Source organism: Aspergillus vadensis, assembly GCF_003184925.1.
Source record: "Aspergillus vadensis CBS 113365 unplaced genomic scaffold BO88scaffold_2, whole genome shotgun sequence".
In the NCBI taxonomy this organism is placed as follows: Eukaryota; Fungi; Ascomycota; class Eurotiomycetes; order Eurotiales; family Aspergillaceae; genus Aspergillus; species Aspergillus vadensis.
The window spans coordinates 308,345-322,235 of record NW_020292040.1 but is presented as its reverse complement, the minus strand read 5'-3'; the positions used below and the strand labels follow the sequence as shown (position 1 = coordinate 322,235).

Sequence of the window (13,891 nt, the reverse complement as noted above, 5' to 3'; positions counted from 1 at the left end):
GCGCGACTCCTTTGCTTTTGTACTGTTTCAGGAAGTTTTCTACTACTATTCCAGTAGTTGTCTACTGATCAGTACGCAGTAGGGGACTTCTGGTCAGAAATGTCTTAATGTCTTGCAATGATGAAGAAACAGGGTGGATTTGTCTTTTCACCTCCCAGCCAGTTGGTGATTTGACTTGGTTAAGCTGCACGCTTCCCAATCGGTCTGGAGGTGAGCATTGACCAATCATAAGTAGAGCCGGCAAGCATCCCGTTGGCACTTTCCGGATTTCACCACCATATGAACACATTAATAATAACAATTAATATATACCAGTATGTGCAACCATCACTATCATCATCATATTATTTTAATATTGTATGTATATTTATATGGAGTACACCTGCAGATGCAAATGCCATCGCTAGTTATCTATATCCCCCATTGTCACATTACTACCTCAATCAATAAACATTAATCATCCCAAGTTCTATATCCGCTGGAACAACGCCATAATGCTGATGCTGATGATGCGTGAAGAATGCTGTGTGAGTCACACCCATAATGAGAAATCCATGAGAGAAGATGCAAGTTTTCAGTTCCTGTTTCATCCTTCTTCATTCACACGTCCACTCAATTTACAACTTCGGACTGAACCGGCTCATAGCCCGAAGCTTCTTGCCGTAGAAGAAGAAGAGGATGGGAATGGGAATCATGGCGACCGTGATGAAACCGAGCAGACTGGAGGCCCAGTCTACTCCCAGCTTGTTATACATTTGCGTAGCAAAGAGAGGGAAGGCACCTCCCAGGCTACTCCGCACCAAGGTGTTGGCGGCGATGGCTGAGTTGGCGAACATCAAGTACACGTCAATGATGTAGTTAAGTCCCTGCATGAAAATCACCAGGATTCCCATGCCAATGGGAACACCAGCCACGACCTGAGCGCCCCAGGAGGTACTGGGATGCGAGGTCCAACCGAACCAGAACAGACCGGCAGGCAGCAGCACCGACGCAATCATCATCGGAATGAGACGCTCCTCCGGCACCACACGGCCGTGTTTGGCCAGCTTCCGAGCAAATCGCGTCTTCGTCTGCCAGATAATCAACGCCGCTCCACAGAGCACTCCCACTAAGATGCCAATGAAGGGCAGCCCTGCGATACCCTCGTTCGTCCACCCGCGCACGGACTCAAACGAGACGGGGTAGGCTTCGAAGAACAGATAGAGGATGCCGTATACCAATGCCAAATACAGAGTGATCAGAAGCAGAATGGGCTCGAGGAAAAGCATCATCACCGGCCGCAGAAGGTACTTGGTCACGATGTCGTTCATCGTGGGGCGGGCATTGTCCAAAAGGGAGTGCAGAGCCTCGTTCCCAGTCTCCCGGCGAAGACGAGCGGCACGTTTCTGAAGGATCCTCGGCGCATAGGTTTCGGGGACAATAAGGAAGGCCAGCAGGCCAAAGGATCCCGAAGCAATCAAGGTAATCCAGGCCGTCCAGCGCCAGCCAAGGTACGAGTCAGTGAGGTAACCTCCGACAATAGGACCTGTATCAGACATGTCAGCAAATAACTTCTACAGTATGTTTTTCATTCCGCAAGGGATATATACTTACCAAGCACGGGTCCAATGAAGGTAGCACTGGCAAACGCTGAAATAGCAACCGCACGATCAACGGGATCCCAAAAGTCGGCCAAAGCACCACCCACCACCGCCAGGGGCGAGCAGCCAAAGATACCAATCAGGAATCGGCAGACCAAGATGGTCTCCACGTTCTGTGCCACTGCAACGGGAATCTGAAAGATGGCGAAGATGGCGTAGCCAGAGAACAAGGGAAGCCTACGTCCATACAGCTCCGACAGAGGAGACCAAAACAACGGTCCAACTGCGAATCCGAAAACCACCAAACTGGTTGCCAGAATCATAACCTCAGTCGAGACACCGAATTCCTCGGCAGTCACAATGGTTGCAGTCGAGAAGACACTACTGGCGAATGTGATCCATGTAGTCATGAAGGACAGCGACATGGTGATCAACCACTTGCGCCAACGGGGCATGTTCTGGGGATTTTCGGGGTCATCTGGACCGTCCCATTCCACCAAATTGGGATCCTTCTCCTTCTCCGCTGCCTTTTCCATTTCTGGTTGAGGTGCGCCGGCCTCGATATCATATCCATCTTGCTCCAACTCCTTGTCGATGACGTCTTCGCGGCCTTTTTCTGGGTCGCCGGATGTACTGGCGGATTCCGATTTAAGAGTCGAGTCGGAGGATCGCAGATGCGCTTCGTGTGTTGTGTCAAGATGCGAAGGTGCAAGGTTCGATTCCGGTGCTGCAGCACCGGAAGTATGCTGTACGTCACTCATAATAATATGTCTGCGCTCACCCAAATGCGCCAACGAGAGCTAATAATCTTGATGCTATGGAAGGGTCGCGAAGGATGAAAGACCAGTTCTCAATATGGAGGAAACCGCCCTGGATGCAGACGGATCTAGTATACAAGACTGTCTCCACAGACCAATTGAAATGTTTAGAGGGACTGGGGAACAGGATACGCAAAACACCTGCCGGGAGACTAGGGCCATGGTGGACATTATAAAGACATCCAAGCCTCTTCACTGAGTGGGCCTCCTCAAGCCAAGACATGAAGAAATGATTAATCAAGACCGGTCTTAATCATGGAAAAGCCGACGGGGTTAAGCCAGGCGGAATATCTCCAGCGAGGGACCCCACTCCTAGGACCGGTTCATATTGACCATAAACACCCCAAGGTCCCAGGATCAGGTTACCCACCTTCCTACAGATCCCCGACTGACCTCAGATGTGATCCTGTGCTTAGTTAGGGCAATGCCATCATGCCCGGGCTTAGTTATGAGCCGTTATATCCGAAGGATGACCAGGGTCCCCGGTGTTTACAGGATTCTCATTGGGAACATACTGATATGTAGGCCAGACATAGCGCAAGCGTCATGAATAATGCGTTTCCCCGGCTGCACAACAAGCCCCTCAGGCAGCACTAACAGATTGGGGGCCATGGGATGCAAACTCTTCGCTCTATGCGGCCAAGTGGGCACCAGCTCGCGCCTCGGTGGCTCCGAATCTCCGAAATGATTCATAAAGAAGGTTAGATATCAGCACTGGATCCAGTGCCCACTTCTACCCGATGGCTTGGCGTGCCTATCTCGACATTTCTCGACACTTCGTCCTCAGGACGTGCGCAGACTGACCGTTGACGAGATCAGTCGGTTTCATGTGTTCGTGCCAGACTGTAGTAGATATGTCAGCAATAGCAGCACGTGGTAGTTACAGCAATCGGTCTGCCATATCACGCAATCCACTGTAGGACTTATTATCTGCGCGTCTGCAACTTGTGCAGTGATTCGTCATCCGCTTAACTTCAGCCTGTCCACGGGCCACACGCTGAGATACGAACCAGGAACGGCGGCACATTTTCTGAGACCGAAAGCCGAAACCATACCTAATACGGACAAAAATCCAGGTGCTAACCCCCAGCGACTTGAAACCTCATCACCAGAACTAATCTACTTGAAGATAAATAGGCTGACTTTGTGCTTGTGTGGCTTGAATAGTGTTGTAGTGGGACCATGGGAAGAAAAAGATAGGGGTTCCATAGATTATAGCTATGGGCTCCATAAATTTTTTTCTCTTGCCTTTCTCTTTCCCTTCTTTTCACGTCTAGACCTTTGTTGGATGGAGCCCTGACTGGGTCCTGCAAAAATGAGAGAGACAAGACAGAAGTATGTGACAGCTCTGCAGCAGGTCAAGTCTCTGACACTCACCTCCTATCTGGTACTAGATAACGTGGTCGTAGACAACTCATGCCGGAGAATAAATACAAGGCAGACTAGTTTGACAAACAAAACAAAAAGTTTATTATCTAAGAACTTATCCGCCCGCTACATGATAGTCCGTGACGAGAACCGCATTAGCAGCAGAGCAGAGCAAACAGACCCCGTTACCACCAAATGATTGAAGAAATTTCCAACATCCACCAATCAACCCACAAGGCAAGATTTACCTACTAGTACATACAACACAGGGCCATACGGAACTATTCCGATCCACCACACACACAAGAAAACAGTGAAAAAAAAACCCTTATCTACCATAGTTTAAACAACGAACCCAACCATTCTAAGCTAAGCAATCAATAATGCCAATACCCGAAACCATGGAACAAAGAGAAGAGCTTGAGTAATGTGGATCATCTTCGCTTTACTCAGAGAATAAGTATTATAGTTATATGTCACTATGAGGGATAAGAAATATTTCCAATCAGATACTTTGGCCGAGTGATTAAGGCAGGCCTGCTACTACATCTTCGTACTAGCAGTTTAGCCTGTGGGTTCGCTCGCCTGGGTTCGAGTCCCAGAGGTGTCGCACATCTTTTTCTTTTTTGTGCCTCTAGTGTTTACTACTAACTGTCTAGTTAGTAAGTTACTTACTCTTGTCTTGTTTCTGAGTGCATAAGTTGGAGGTGGGAGGAAGGTTCTATCCGACTACTACTTACTATTTTTGGTCGGTTCTCCCTTCCTTACACTACTATGTACAGTATGTATGTATGTATGTGGTAGTATGTATGTAATAAGTATATCATGAAACCAAACCCCGAGCCCTCAGTTCCAGCCTTTAGCATGCAAGCGTGCATGCATGCACTGATACCTAGCCAGCTACTGCTAGATAACGAGTACCTCCCAAGGCAGTTCCAGATCATGCGAACCGGTTAGTAACTACGTACGTAGCCTAGCTAGCTAGCTAGCAGATCTATTTACAGTTGTAGTGTCCGTTTACGAAAAACTCAATATAGCTCAGTAGCTAACTGCTCCGGCAACCCACGATCCGAACGATCTATGGTGGTTGATTGGGAACCCGTGCATGCATGCAGGACACTGGCCGAATATCCGGCTGTCCGTGATACTTAAGCGAGAACGAGAGGGCAGATAAAGAGGCAGAGAGGAGGATGTGATGTATGTGATCAGTCGATACTCGATATATGCTAGGCGGGTGAGTCCGATCGGTTGCAATTGGCGGTGACTATCTATAGTACTACGTACTCTACTTTCATGTTTACTTTTCTGCATTGCGGGACTGATGTTACAGATTGAATGGTTATGCAGCAGGTGGTGGTTGGTCTCAAGTTTGGGTTGTTAGGATCGAAAGATTGGGTTTCAGTGGTTTCTTGTTGTCATTGGAGCGGTGAGGGACGAGGACCAAGTTTACATTGTTGTGTCTGTGCTACGTCGCAGAATCATAACGACGCATGTACTGCCCACGCTGGCCGTCTAGGATCTGGACGGCCAGCAAAATGACATAGTATATCACTCAGGTATATAATAAATGCAAGGCAATGCTACAGTATGCGGTGGACAACATACGCCACCCAGCCGGCCAGTATATTTCTCAATGGGTATCCAACCCTCCCGTGCAAGTTCCGGCCAAACGGGAGTTGTCACTTGAAAAACAAACGCCGGGTTCCCTTATCCTCCCACAGGAATCAGATTAATCGCTGCAAAACGCCGGGAAATGCAAGACGCTATTCAAGTATCAAGAGCTTTCATCAACAGAGTCATTGAGGTCGTGGCGTTGCTTCAACGCATCAACGGCCTTCTCCACTTCATCCTTGGCCACGGTAGCCAGCGTGGCTTTGGCCCCGATCCCGAGCGTTTCAACGTCGCCCGCACGCTCGTACAGCTTCCGAGATATATTTCGATTGATTTCCGTGTATTGTTCTTTCGTGATGGTCTTCGAGCGATAGTAAGGCTTAAGCGATGACCCGACCAGCTTCTGTATGTCAGACTTGACTTTGAGGGATAAGCCGGGACGACTGGGAGAGCTGTCGTCGGAACGGATAGCCGCTGATCGAGTGGCAGAGCGAGGTATCCGACGATTTGGGCGGCGAGTGGGGACTTGCGACGAGTGATCGTCTTGGGCACTGCGAGCAGAACCAACCGGCGACACATCTGGCGAAAAAGGTGGAGAGGACGGGTCTGCTGGTGACCCCAGTTGTAGTGGAGACATGGGCCTGCTTCGGAGGGTTGGAGGCGGTGTGACGGAAGACAGACGCGGGGAAGAATGGTTAGATGGGGCAGGCGAAATAGAAGGCGACGAGGGGCCTGGGGTCGTATGATCGGTGGGCGCAATGGATGATTGACCGGAGGCGCCATGGGAAGTGACCCCGTTCGGGTTGGACGATTCCTCCACCTCCTTTAGGAGGGATTGAAGGAAACTCGGTTCGCTCGAACTCTCGGCATTGATCCGAGCGGTGGCATGCGCACTAGCAGCTCTCGATGATTCACCATTCTGCATCGCCCGAGCTGCCAGGTCTTCGGCCCTTCGTGTTCGGGGCCGCTTCAACTTGCGTTCAGGTTCGGTAGGTTCGGGGGATGGCGACAACGTAGGTTCTTTACGTTTCCGGGCCGCGCTTGGGTCATTCTCTATTTCGCGGGCACGCTCGAAAGCATTCCAGGCCCTCATCTCTTCAAGGGACTCGGGCTCTGGAGTGGGCTCACGAGGAACGCGAGGCCGCGACGGGCGAGGCGCCTCGATATCCAGTAGAGCGGCAGTGTCTCGGAACCGATTGCCACCACCCTGCTGTTCGGCAACTTCAAAGCGACGTTGCCAGGCTCGGAAATCACGCTGATGGGCTTCTTCCCTGCGCTGCTCTTGTCGAGCGCGCTCCGCAGCCATGTCATCATCGAACGGAAAGTCCAAGTCGAGATTCAGATGATCCCAGACAGATTGCCACACGCGAGCCCAGTGCAGCGAATTGAGCTGGTTCCTGCTCTGCAGTCTGCGTCGCTGTGCTCTTGTGCGACGACCACGCCTGTCTTGTGACTGGGAAGACCAGTCGGCAGTCTCAGGAGATCGCCCGAGGCGACGTTGCGTCACACACCGTGCGCAGTACCAGGGACCCGTCGGGACGGAATCGAGGCCAACACAATATGTGTGAGAGGGGACATCACAGCCATCACAGAGGAGAAGCAGTTCTTCATTGTCCGCATCCCCACAGATTGGACAAGGTTGAAAATCGGCAAAATCATCATCTATATATTCAATGATCATCGAGGGGTCGACTTCTGCTTGCTGAACTCGATCCTGCACGGCATAAGAGGATGTGACGGGACCTAAAGGGAAGCCACAGATCAGTTAACTGAGATACACATAACAAACAAGAAAGAAGTAAAGACTATCCATGACCATTGTAGGTAGGTCAATAGAAAAGGGACTTATCAAGTACTTACCACCAGGGCGGTCACTTAGTTCGACCATATTGAAACTCCGACGACATATCGGACAGCTGTTGGCTCGCTCCACCCAGGGCTTCAGACAGTTATTGTGCAGGATATGCCCGCAAGGGAGGAGCTGAGCGATCTGACCCGAGTCCTCTGTGCCATCTACGCCATCATGGTTGTTGAGAGAGGTATCCGCCGACTTGCCCTCTGCCCCGAGGTCAAGTCTTGGCGCGGCTTCGGCGGCGACGGCAAGAGGATCGCTGGCGCTTTCGCCAAGGTCTCCTAAGCACACAATACAGGTGTCGGACATTAACAGAAGGTGATGTGCCACAATTGTCTGCAGAGACGCTGAGAGAAGGCATGAAGAGCAACCGGCAGAAGGGACAGGAAGGCAGAGGGAGTGGGAAGGAGAAGGGGAGAGAGAGCAGGTCGAGTGATGTGGGGAGAAAGCAACCGGCCTTTTGAAGGTGGACCTGAAATCCAGCCTAACGCAATGCAGTCTGGCCTCCAACGTGACCGGCTCTGGTCCAGCCAATGATCTTCATTGAATATCGTCGCCTGGCCTTAGTCACCCGCGCGCTCTCTTTTTTGAATGATGAATGAGAAAAATGCCTTGCCCTTGCAGCACCAGCTGAGTACCTTTGCATCTCTAGTCTCAGCAAGCCTCTTTCTTCCTAGTTAGTTGGTTCCCTCCCTCTGCTTTAGTAATTGACTGTCTTTCTTTCTCTTCCCTGAAAAAGCTAGTAGAAAAGTCCACGGGTCGGTGTGACCCTGATCTTCCCCCCCTCCATGAGTATTTAGTGGTTAGTGTATAGTAGTGCGAATTCCCGAATGACCTTTTCTTATCTGCCTAAACAATGACGAATAATTAGTTAACTTGATATATTTAGCTGACACAACGGTCCGTCCCTAGTGGTAGTTCGAGAAAACGAAAATAACCAAAGAAAAGGAACAGATACGTAGTGAACACATTTCTTTAAGGTTTGCGACCGTCTTGAGCAACCTGTCCGAACAAGCTACGGATAGAACTCTATATGGTTGATCAAGCGAAAGGATGACCACATTTGGCACATATGGATAGTATGCATGCATGTCGATAAATGCACGAGGGGGGCGTTCTCCTCTACATCCTTGCGGAAATGCGGTGGTTGGCGGTGTCTCCCTACACACTCAACTCAAAATTATCGAGTGGACATCCATCAACCTGAACCCAACATCCCCTGTTGAGATACTCACATGCTACCACAAACAAGTCCATCAGATGGCATGGCACAATCACAAGTTGCTCCGTTGTTTCCAAGTGCAGAACAAGAGTGGTAGTACGAAAAGGTTCATCCGATAAATCCGGTAAATCGACTAATTGGTTCGATGGAACTGGGTGAAAGGTCTGGAATCACCGATGGTATTTAAATCTATTGGTGAAGAAAAATCCTTGTGCAAACGACAGCAGTTGGCGTTACCAACATCGAACTAGCGGGCTTCGTGGAAAGAGACATTCGCTCATTGAAATTCTCCAGATCTCATTTTCTCATTTTTTGATTTAAACGTAATAGAAAAAAGTAATCCCATTATCACATTTAAACCTCCGCGATTTCTCTGAGACGACGGATGGTGGAGCGGGTGGCGGCGGCGGCGGGGGTACTGTAACACAATCCGAGCGATTAGCATCCATGTCATGCCCGCTTCTCAAGGGTCCAGTCCAAGTAGATGGAGATTGCACTGGACCCAAGACGCAGCTTATCCAAAGCAGCAGCGGCAACAGTAGAGTTGGTACTTACGAGACGGTGTAGGCACCACCGGCGACGGTCTTGTTGCAACCCTTGCACTCCCAGATACCAACAGCCTTGCGCTTGACGGTGTTCTTTCCGCAGAAGGTGCAGATGTAACGGGCGTGCTGGGACACTTCCATCTTCTTCACCTGCTTACGCAGGGAGGCACCGTATCTGTTATCAAACCATCGTCAATATCGATTCTTCTGTATCGCAAAATTCGAGGTTGAATCTGTCGTCTTCGATTTCCGGAAAATAAAAACTCGATCGACTTCATCCCGATTTCAAGACTCCGTGGTGGAAAAGCGTGGCTGCATACCTGGTACCATATTTACCCGTGATACCGACCTCTGCAATAAGTGTTAGTCTCGCGATTCGTCGTTCATAAATTCAAAACCTCATCGGTCTTTCTGTAGGGGTTCAAGAGGGGCACATACTCTTGGTGCGCTTCGTCATCTTGTCTCTGTGCGGCTGTTGAGGTCGAAGATGATAACAGTGCGGTAAGACGAAATCGAGACTGAGGCTTTCTACTCGGGCGGGAATGGTTGTGGGCGGGCTCGCTTAGGGCTGGAACTTTGGTCACGTGTACCCCTTCAAATGCAGATGCTCCCTATGATGTATTCACTTGGCTACTCTAGTGGCAGCATACTGTTTATAATGTGGAAAACTATATGATTAAATCTCTAGAGAGCTTTGTAATTTCTTTAACTCCCCCTATTTCTTTGACCATAGTCATGTTCGTCATTTTGAGCCGTACTGTGCGAATCTATCTCGAACCAGCAGCCCCCCACGCACGTGTGTACACAAACGGAAGCTTATGTAATGCGACACAGCATAACACAACTAATTAATTAGTTTACTAACCACTTTGTAACTAGTCGGCAATAGTTACCTCATGGTAAGCAACAAGGATCTGTATAGCTTCTTAGGACCCTTGCTTGATTTTGATTACTGAACAGAAGCGAGTAAAACCCTTTCATATGCTAGAGACGGCTACAATGAACTACACAATGTCCCCTCATCCCATTACTGCATTAAGCATAACCACATGCCTCGGTCCTCTCATCGGAGGTTTCTTCACATCGGGTTAGCCCAGGACCGCTGTTCAGCAACGCCGTCATGGCTGGGTGGCATTCAGGAATCCCCCCTAGATTCATCCCTGGCGGTCAAATAATTTGCATAGTGCTTGTATCCTATCTGTATCTGCTATCCAGCATCTCCTTCGTATATCACAAATCGATATAGCCGACCAAGCCTCACAAACAAATGGAATCCAACAAGCAATATGATCTGATCGTCCTGGGGCCCACGGGCTATACAGGACGCTTCTGTGCTGACCACATTGTCAAGAACTTTCCCACCAACCTGAAGTGGGCTCTGGCTGGTCGTTCTCTCAGCAAATTGGAGTATATCGCCAAAGAGCTGAAGAATGTGAACCCGGATCGTGCCGAGCCAGGTACTTGATACTACATGTCTGTTGGCTGAACACACCGTTGACTTGCTTGTAGACCTCCTCGCCGTGCAACTCAACCGTGAGGAGTTGCACCCGTTGGTCCAAAAGACGCGAGTTATCATAAACTGCGTGGGTCCCTACTGTCTATACTCCACGCCCGTGATTGAAGCTTGTGCCAGCAACGGAACTCACTATGTCGATGCGTCAGTTTGCCGCCATATAACCAGTCCACCAATGCATAGCTAACCGAAGCAGTACCGGAGAGACACACTGGGTCAAGGAGATCATCGACGAATACCACGAAACTGCCAAAGCGAATGGTGCTGTTGTATGTACCTTACCCTCATGACTCCGCAATACGACAACAACCTAACTATCAATCAGATTATCCCTTGCGTTGGCATCGAAAGCGCACCTGCAGACTTGCTCGCCTGGGCTACAGTGAAGCGAGTCCGCGAAGATCTATCCTGCCACACCAGATCAATCACCGGTGACATCCACGAGATCAAGTGAGAGACACCACCTACCCCAATGGACCATCCAATACCTAACACCAACCCTCGCAGATCCTCCGGAGCAAGCGGCGGCACTCTCTCTACAGTTCTCACTTTCTTCGAGAATGTGCCACCTTCCGAAATGCGCAAAATCTCCACCCCCTTTGCGCTGGCCGCATCGGCCCCTCCGAAAGATATCCCCCGTGAGCCGCTATGGGCGAGGCTCCTCGGTATCCGATCCGTCCGCGACATGGGCATCTTGACCACCTCTCCATCAGGCCTAGCAGATACCACAACCGTCCACCGCAGCAGTACCCTGATGCCAGAGTTCTACGGACCCCGGTTCTACTTCAGACAATTCCTCCGCGCCAGGAACGCCTTCACCGGAATCCTCTGGCACTATACGTTCCTGTTCGCTATTACAGCTCTACTCCTGCCTCCGGTTCGCACCCTCGTCAGGAAATACATCTACACTCCGGGTACTGGTCCTACCCTCGAGGATTCCGTCAACGACTTCGTCGAGTACCGCGCCGTCGCGACTGCTGACCAGGATACCCCCACGCCTCAGCGCGTGCTGGGCAAGTTGAGATACCAGGGTACTATGTACGAGTTTACTGGGCTGAGTCTGGCTGAGGCGGCCATGACGATTCTTGAGAATGAGGAGAAGGTGAAGAAGGTGTCTCGTTGCGGTATCGTCACTACTGCTACTTTGGGTCAGGAGTTTATTGATCGCTGGGACAAGGTCGGGTGTCATATTGAGACCCAGATCGTTGATAATTGATTTTCTTGTAGCCTTATCCAATTGACGAACTCTCAACAAGAATTGTTATATAGCTACTTATGACTTGATTTGGTTGTTTATAGATATATTTACTTGGTTGTTTATAATATTACTTGCCAGTGAACTTCCCCACGGCTCGTTCGAACAGCTCTCATATGCCGACCTCCATGTTATTTATATAAATGACTTTATCCTAGTAGTACTGGAAACCCATTTTCAATAACCTGTGAATCCCAAACAATTCTCAAATGATCCCGCCCAGCGGATAATCCCAAAACAGACCCAAGAATACAATCAACCAATCAAGCAAGATATGCGTACAGAAAAGTACTACACTCGAGAACTACCCATACATACCACCCCCATCAGAATCAAACCTCACAACCTCGACATTCTCAAACTCTTAAACACCACCTCCTTCAACCACCACGCAATAATCTCATTCACCTCCTCCGGCTCCTGCCACAGCGCCCAATGCGACGTGTTCACCTGTTTGTACGTCAGATGCGGGACTGTCCTTGTCATTCCTTTTCCTAGATGCGGCGGCAGCGCGGAGTCCTTGAGCGCTTGGATGAATAGTAATGGGGCTGTGATGCGTGCGTTCAAGATGGCGAGCTCTTCTTCGTAGTTTATCTCTCGTGTGCGGTACCAGTTTACTGTGCGTTTATTAGTATTTTTCCCCCTTAACACTAGGGATTGGGCAGTAATGGGAATAGGGATGGATGGAACATACACGGCCCTCTCAGCCCATTCCGCGAGAATTCATTCGCATAGTATTCCAGTTCCTGGATGTCATCCACATTAGCATGTCAACGTTCTCTTTTTATGGGAGGTAAGAAAGGACAACTCACCACTTCACTCAACAAAGGCGACGGCCTAACAAGTTCCATACGATCCAACAAAACCCCATACTCGGCATCAAACGCCACATCCCTCTCATCCGTCCGACCGCCATACAGCGCCGACAAGAACTTCTCGATATCTTCCTTGCTGAAGATGACATCTTCGAGATTCCCGCTCCGGAATTGCAACTGGTAGGCGAAATGCGGCGCAATGTTCTCTACCATGTCTTCTAGCGCGAGGTATTTGCGTGTTGGCGCTGCGTACGGCACGCAGACTGTGAAGATGTGCGTTACGAGCTCTGGGTGCCAGAGCGCGACGCGGTAGGCGAGGGCGGCGCCCCTGTTGGTTTTAGTGTTTAGTTTATTTGTTTGTTTGCTGTTATAGTGTGGAATAGTTTGTTTGGATATCAAGGTGGAGGTGAGTGCTTACCAGTCATGTCCGCCGAGGATGATCTCGGGTGCGTCTAGTTGGATTGCGAGTTCTTTGATGTCGTTGGCGCAGCTTTTGTGCGAATATAGTTCTATTTCTTCGGGTGCGTCCTATTCTTTTCGTTAGAATTGAAGATATTCTTGTTTTTGATGGAGATGATGGCACGTACTGTTCGGCCGTATCCTAGACAATCTGGCGCGACGACTCGCAGACCCATGGAAATCAACATGGGGATTTGGTAGCGCCATCCCATGGATAGGTCGGGGAAGCCATGGAGCTGTACGCAGCATATTGATAGTTAGATCGTCTTGCTTGGCTTGAATTACATTTGTGATAGATATCACTAGTCACTCTTGATTGGGATGGCATCACGCACGAGGAAGATTGTTGCCCGATAAACCCCCGATTCGGGCTCGCTGTAGAGGTAGCCTGCGATATATATCAGCGATCATGTGTTACAGCTTCTAGTGTCTCTAGGACTAGATGAATAGTATAGGTGGCCAGCTGTGCTGCATGGTTATAGTAAATAATGCATGATTTGAGGAATAATTGAGTCTGCAGAATACCCGTCCCCTGAATTGCATCAAATGTGCTGCATCTCCTACATACCGTATGTCTTGCCATTGACGTTTGCCGAGCGGCGCTCGACCCTCGGGTCGCCGGTTACATCGATCTTGTCCACGGTCATGACGGAACAACGTTGGATGGAAGCTGTAATGTTCAAGTACTGACAAGGATGTCTACTGCAGGAAGAGATTCAGATGAATGAAAGAAGTGTTTAGGCAAGTTGCATGCTGCTATACCGACTTTCCCAGGATCTATAAATGGTACCCTATGGAGACCCCCGCCAGCTGTCCCGTCACGTGCAACCGGAGCTATTGATCGATTAATATA

At 49.7% G+C, this 13,891-nt stretch overlaps 6 protein-coding genes and 1 non-coding gene across 7 annotated transcripts; 3 read left to right on the top strand and 4 right to left on the bottom strand.

The window, feature by feature from the left end:
• Positions 1–537: 537 nt before the first annotated feature.
• BO88DRAFT_92202 (MFS transporter) lies at positions 538–2,556 on the bottom strand. The gene is made up of 2 exons (XM_025713261.1): positions 1,594–2,556; positions 538–1,525 (listed from the first exon to the last, which is right to left on the bottom strand). Exons 1-2 carry the CDS (start codon positions 2,339–2,341, stop codon positions 618–620), a joined length of 1,656 nt encoding a protein of 551 aa, XP_025567082.1. The 5' UTR covers positions 2,342–2,556; the 3' UTR covers positions 538–617.
• A 792-nt stretch (positions 2,557–3,348) lies between these two features.
• BO88DRAFT_400926 (uncharacterized protein) lies at positions 3,349–4,010 on the top strand. The gene is made up of 2 exons (XM_025705712.1): positions 3,349–3,474; positions 3,566–4,010. Exon 2 carries the CDS (start codon positions 3,714–3,716, stop codon positions 3,963–3,965), a length of 252 nt encoding a protein of 83 aa, XP_025567081.1. The 5' UTR covers positions 3,349–3,474; positions 3,566–3,713; the 3' UTR covers positions 3,966–4,010.
• A 264-nt stretch (positions 4,011–4,274) lies between these two features.
• On the top strand, positions 4,275–4,376 carry BO88DRAFT_t44. Its single transcript has one exon. It is a non-coding gene; the product is annotated as a tRNA-Ser (tRNA).
• Positions 4,377–5,519: 1,143 nt separating this feature from the next.
• Positions 5,520–7,625, bottom strand: BO88DRAFT_92100 (putative PHD and RING finger domain protein). The gene is made up of 2 exons (XM_025713260.1): positions 7,238–7,625; positions 5,520–7,120 (listed from the first exon to the last, which is right to left on the bottom strand). Exons 1-2 carry the CDS (start codon positions 7,536–7,538, stop codon positions 5,541–5,543), a joined length of 1,881 nt encoding a protein of 626 aa, XP_025567080.1. The 5' UTR covers positions 7,539–7,625; the 3' UTR covers positions 5,520–5,540.
• Positions 7,626–8,805: 1,180 nt separating this feature from the next.
• Positions 8,806–9,453, bottom strand: BO88DRAFT_449169 (60S ribosomal protein eL43; the record flags this gene model as incomplete). Its single annotated transcript, XM_025710473.1, has 4 exons — positions 8,806–8,869; positions 9,007–9,171; positions 9,317–9,347; positions 9,435–9,453. The coding sequence occupies 4 exons, from the start codon at positions 9,451–9,453 to the stop codon at positions 8,806–8,808; spliced, it is 279 nt and encodes a 92-aa protein (XP_025567079.1).
• Positions 9,454–9,955: 502 nt separating this feature from the next.
• Positions 9,956–11,855, top strand: BO88DRAFT_440586 (uncharacterized protein). The gene is made up of 5 exons (XM_025709811.1): positions 9,956–10,453; positions 10,506–10,653; positions 10,706–10,778; positions 10,835–10,959; positions 11,017–11,855. The coding sequence occupies exons 1-5, from the start codon at positions 10,264–10,266 to the stop codon at positions 11,723–11,725; spliced, it is 1,245 nt and encodes a 414-aa protein (XP_025567078.1). The 5' UTR covers positions 9,956–10,263; the 3' UTR covers positions 11,726–11,855.
• Positions 11,856–11,882: 27 nt separating this feature from the next.
• BO88DRAFT_356629 (alpha/beta fold hydrolase) lies at positions 11,883–13,685 on the bottom strand (the record flags this gene model as incomplete). Its single annotated transcript, XM_025703737.1, has 7 exons — positions 11,883–12,381; positions 12,459–12,510; positions 12,577–12,907; positions 12,998–13,107; positions 13,167–13,274; positions 13,374–13,426; positions 13,607–13,685. 7 exons carry the CDS (start codon positions 13,683–13,685, stop codon positions 12,104–12,106), a joined length of 1,011 nt encoding a protein of 336 aa, XP_025567077.1. The 3' UTR covers positions 11,883–12,103.
• Between the last annotated feature and the right edge of the window lie 206 nt (positions 13,686–13,891).